The sequence below is a fragment of the Hibiscus syriacus genome, unplaced genomic scaffold (assembly GCF_006381635.1).
Source record: "Hibiscus syriacus cultivar Baekdansim isolate YM2019G1 unplaced genomic scaffold, ASM638163v2 tig00112738_pilon, whole genome shotgun sequence".
NCBI classification, from domain to species: Eukaryota; Viridiplantae; Streptophyta; class Magnoliopsida; order Malvales; family Malvaceae; genus Hibiscus; species Hibiscus syriacus.
The window spans coordinates 1,845,866-1,851,167 of NW_024063392.1; the positions used below are offsets into that span (position 1 = coordinate 1,845,866).

Sequence of the window (5,302 nt, forward strand, 5' to 3'; positions counted from 1 at the left end):
AGTACGAGATTTTAACGGCGTTTTTACAAAAACACCACTATATATCTGGCTATCGCGACATTTTTTATATAAACGCCACTAAAATACTCGGTTATTGCGGCGTTTTTCCAAAAACGCCACTATATATTTGGATATCGCGGCGTTTGTCCAAAAAGTTCGCTATATGTAAAAAATTACCGACGTTTTCTATACAAACGCCGCTAAAAACTAATTTTGCTGTAGTTATGGGTGTGCCAAAAATAAGCTCTAACTGGCCATTTATAAATATGGGTAAACCTGGACAAAATTTAAAGTCCATATTTTGAACTGGATTAAACTTGGACAATAATCTCTGTTAATTTTAAGAACGGACAATTTGATCATAGTAAATTCTAGACACAACTTCTAGTGAGAACAATAAAGACCATTCAATGAGTTCGAACACATGATATATTGAAAGACAAATATACACAAAAGTGAAGGAAAATCCCATTCTTTGTATCATAATATTGATGAGAAATTTAATTCAAAATTACAAAGCCTGGCATCAATACAAATAAATAAACTATCCGAGGATCCAACATGCTGAAGTCCCAAAATCATAGCAATTGACGAAACCGACTTTCAAATCAAATGCTATTGCTGAACTTCAGCATTTGGACCCTTAATTCTAAAACTGTCATGCTAGAAGATTTAACAAAAGAAAATGTTGTCAGCCAAAAAGAAAATGTTCCTAATCAGTAATTGAATTAGTTAATCGGAAAGCAAATCAAAAGCTTGAAGAAATCAGATATGTATACATAACTTCAATCCGACACTTCCTTTTTATGTGTCATTCCATGTGAAAGTTGGGGTTCCATGGCAGACCACCATGTTGCTTGATCTTTGTGCAATGGTGGGAACTGCAGTCGGCACCCAGTCATTGCGTGCCGTGGCGGTCACGCCACTCGTCGTCAATGATTGCTGCGAAATGTAGTACATGTTCCTCGAATGATAATTCGGATCAGTCGATGCGTACATGTTTTCGTAACCAACAGCTTTCACTTCATTGTCAACTCCCAAACCATTGGTTTGATTTTGGTTATTGTCATTGCCACTGGCTACAACTGTGCCCATGGGGATCACATATCCTCCTCCATACCAAACTCCTTGAAAGCTACCGTTAGCACCCTCATCGATGCTACCGCCATTTCCGTAGACGACCGAGTTAGGGTTTGAACCGAAGCTATGTTCCATCGAAGAGGAGTCCATTGTCCTTAGATTGTGCAAAACAGAAGGCTGAGAAAAGTTGTGGTGTGTGCTTCCTAGTTGTAGTTGATGAAGATCCTGGAATGTATGATTGGCATCAGAATCGTGCTCTTGCTTGCACCAAACTCGTTGCCCGTAAGGGTAGTGCATGCCAAAAGGCTGAGCTTGTTGAAATGCAATGGAAGGCCAACCATGGTGCGATGCTGCCGGGCCATAATTATTGATTCCATCCGACAAGTGAGTAGTACTCATCATGTTATCTGCATCATTTGTCCTCTGTAAACCTAAAGCCATTTCAGCATGCTCAACGTCTTTCAATTGCTTTGCATTTCCACCGATCGGCAATGTGCTGCTTTCGAGTATGCTCTTGACGTCATATCGACACATATCAAAGTTGGTTACAGCGTTCAATCCCCGGAATTTTATGGCAGCAATGTCATAGGCTTCTGCTGCCTCTTCTTGCGTACCTACATTTAGTACAAGTAATCATTTCTATGAGATAACGTTTAGTAAGTTCGGATTCGAATTTCGATACACGAGACTCACCGAAAGTTCCCAAGTAAAGGTCTTTGTTTCCGGCAACTCTTCCGATCCTTGCTTGCCATCTTCCATGTTGGTGGTGCCTGTTTACAACTCAAAATTATTTTAACAATCTTGGTTTGGTCAAACCATGAAAAGGAAAACGAAAAAACTATTGATATTACCTTGTGACTCCTCTATAGATTGATGCTCCTCGAGAAAATCCACTACTCTTCCTGCAAAAAGGAAACCTATAAATAAAACATTTCTGCAAATATAATTCCATCCAATAAACGAATTACATGTATATATATATATATATATATATAGTACCTTCTAAGGGATGCAACATATTCTTGCCTGGTCTTGTGTTTCATTTCTTCCACCTCTTTCTCGTAGTTGCTAATCTGTCATTAAAAGGGAAGAAAGAGAAGATTATAAGAGTGTTAACAAACAAAAACCCAGAAAATTAGGCAATATTCAAAGAAAAAATCTAACACAATTTCCTGCTTTATATTACGCGACAAAGTTCCTGTTAATAGGGTATAGGGATGAACTTTAGAAGCACAAAATAAAAAGATAAACTGCATGTCGATAGCAGTAAGGCAGATTTACAGGAATCCATTTTCCCGAGGGAGTTAATGCATTAAAAATAAGTTTGGGGAACAAAATGAAGTGGAAACTTACAGGAAAATTTGTTGTTGTTGTGGTTCCCCAGTACTTCAGTGCTGCTAAATCATAAGCTCTAGCTGCCTTTTCTTCTTTGTCATACCCTCCTGTATGTATATAGGCCAAGTTTTTTTTTAAATTAAGTAATAGTGAAACTTCAACAAACTAAAGGTAACACAAGGGAGCATTTATCGTATTGCACCTACCCAAATATACTGCAAGTATTCCAAGAAAGCCCGACAGAAATCATATGAAATTGCAGAAAATGGAATCAAGAGTCAGAAAATATAATGAAAAACAAAATGAAAAGAAAATCCAGTAGCCCGGAAAACGATATACCTTGCCTTCCTTTCCTTGTTTGCCCTTCTCTTCTACAACTGTTATCCCACAAATGAGCTTCGTATCTACCAGTCCACCTATGCCTGTAAAAACCAGAAGCAAATATTATATATGCATAGGGAAAGAAAGAGATTTTTAAGCTTTGATGAATATAAAATAATAACCTTGTTACACCACGGTATATGGAAGTTCTTTGGCCAAAAGTGTCAATAGATTTCCTTGGCGTCGCATCACTTGCACCGCTTGGGGCAATATCCATACACGTCGGTGTCTTTTGCTGCTGCTTGTTGTTATCGGAGGATGAGCTCTCTCCGCAGCTTCCGCCGACGGTGTTTGTGGTGGCGAGGAGGGGTAAAGGGGAGCCTGTTTGTGAACCGGTGCTCATGGAAAGAGACAATGACTGTGAAGCGCCGCCGTCGTTTTTGGCCTCCGCTTGAGTCTGTGCCGGTTGGTTCCTTAACCAAGTCTTGATCATGGATAAACCGATGGAGCTACCGCCGCTATTATTACCGGCGTTACTGTCGTCTTCTCCGTTGGCTGTTCTTGCATTTGTTGTCGTGTCTTGTGATGGGAACATGTATTCGCCGGTGGCGGTGGCGGTGGCGGTGTACAAAGCGTTGCATCCATGGAGATTGTTCTGTTGATGACCGGAGAAAGAGTTGTTTCCGAGGAAGTTTTCGAGCTTTGGTTCTTGCTTTTGGCTATTGCATGAACTACTGCCCATGAACATCGAGAGCTCTGAGCTTGTCTTGTAGTTTCCATCTGAGTTCATACCTAAACCCTTCATATTCCAATCTACAAAAAACAAAAATAAAGTCATTTTTTTAAACATTCAAGAACATAAATGAATGATTAGGGTTTTGAATGTTATAATATTAACCAAACAAACCTTGGGGTTGATTGTTTCTATTGAAGGCTTCAAGTATGCCAAATGGGGGAGGAAGATTGAGAGAAGGAGCCGAGGTGAGATCGAAACACTCGCCGCCGGACACATAAGAATGGTCGATTTCATCACAGTTGAAACCGAGGCGAGACACGGTGGTTTGATGGTCATGATGATCGACAGATTGTGATGGAAGTTCTTGAGGTGACAAAGAAAACGCCAACCAGTTGTTCATGGAAGCCATTAACACTGAACTGAAAAGCTTGAAGGATTAGTGTTGTTTTAGATTCAATGGCAGTGGTGAAAGCAAAAGGAGATGTTGGAAATCAACTCATGCATGAAAGTAGTACAGGAGGCAAAAGTGCAAAAGGAAAAGAGAGAAGAGAAAAGGTCAAAAACGTTGAAGAGAAATTCATCTTCTTCCAAAGCAAAAAAACTGGAATATATAGTGAAACATTTCTCTCTCATGAAACAATAATATTTAATGCATTAATATGGAATTATCAATGTTATATGACATTGATGAGTCTAATTATTCGTATAAATTCAAAATCTCAGATGAGACATCCTTAAAAGTACTATTGCATATCAACTTTACATATTTCTGAGAAACTAAAAGAATAATGAAATAAAGTTAAAAGTTGAGTTTATCTTAAGACGAACATATTGAACAACAAAGTCTTATTTTTTATAGAGATTCAGAATTTAAACAATTATATGTGTATGATATGTATGCGTCTATTTTTAATTGATTAGAATAGTTCTAACTTATAATCATCGAGTCTAATAAAAAATCCGGAAAAGTGTTTTCATAAACCATGGTGAACCTCAGATTAAGTTCAAAGATGGATATTAGTTAGACCTTCCATGATTAGAATATGATAAAACTGAGTCTAGAAGGAGATGGGTAAATCCAATACTTTGTTATACATACATGTGTGTACGTTAAGATATTTACTGATTATATATACTATTGAATGAATACTTTGTTTTGTTCCTCTTTTATTTGCTGTGAAACACCTGTTGCAGAAGATGATATATAAATATATGTGCCTGACAAAGTGGGAGAAAACACCCAGACGCAGCCCCTCTCCACACCCATTTATTCAACCCCATTTGTACACACCTAATCTCATTGTCAATGAAATCAGCCCACCACCAACCCCCTTTTCATCAATATTGCTCTCTCTCAGTTAGGAGTTTACAGATATAATATATATATATATATTAGAGTTTTTGTAACGATTTCGATTAAATTTAGAGTTGAATTAGGTGTATGGAGTTTATATTTGATCCATGAGCAGATACCAGGAGAGTGCAGAGCGGGCACCAGAGTGTGCCAACGAAACCCCATAACGTTTTCATGTTCCATCCATGCCATTAAATTACTTTACTATTATTATCCCCCAACCCCCTAATCATCAGACTCAAACTGCTCCTCCGCTACAAACGGGAGTCTCTCTCTCTCTCTCTTTCTGCACTTCACATAACAATAATTCGTGCATGTCTGACATTTTTTTCCTTGAAAAGAAAAAGAAAATATTACAAATGCAATCTGAAAATAAAAGGAGAGGAGAGGAGAATCTTGTGTTTATTCTTTTAAAAAACAATAAATGGAGAAGGGTTTGCACTTTGCACCCTTATTACAGGACACTAACCCTCGTC

At 38.1% G+C, this 5,302-nt stretch overlaps 1 protein-coding gene across 1 annotated transcript; it reads right to left on the minus strand.

Moving 5' to 3' along the window:
• Nucleotides 1–648: 648 nt before the first annotated feature.
• Nucleotides 649–3,881, minus strand: LOC120182938 (AP2-like ethylene-responsive transcription factor BBM). The gene is made up of 9 exons (XM_039187755.1): nt 3,644–3,881; nt 2,919–3,549; nt 2,755–2,837; nt 2,622–2,630; nt 2,434–2,522; nt 2,080–2,153; nt 1,932–1,982; nt 1,774–1,850; nt 649–1,694 (listed from the first exon to the last, which is right to left on the minus strand). The coding sequence occupies exons 1-9, from the start codon at nt 3,879–3,881 to the stop codon at nt 805–807; spliced, it is 2,142 nt and encodes a 713-aa protein (XP_039043686.1). The 3' UTR covers nt 649–804.
• Nucleotides 3,882–5,302: the final 1,421 nt, after the last annotated feature.

Coding starts and splice junctions, on each gene's coding strand:
- LOC120182938 (XM_039187755.1), bottom strand. CDS start 3,881: ATGGCTTCCATGAACAACTGGTTGGCGTTTTCTTTGTCACCTCAAGAA. Junction 3,550..3,643: donor TAGAAACAATCAACCCCAAG/GTTTGTTTGGTT, acceptor TGTTTTTTGTAG/ATTGGAATATGAAGGGTTTA. Junction 2,154..2,433: donor CAACAACAACAAATTTTCCT/GTAAGTTTCCAC, acceptor TTTTAATGACAG/ATTAGCAACTACGAGAAAGA.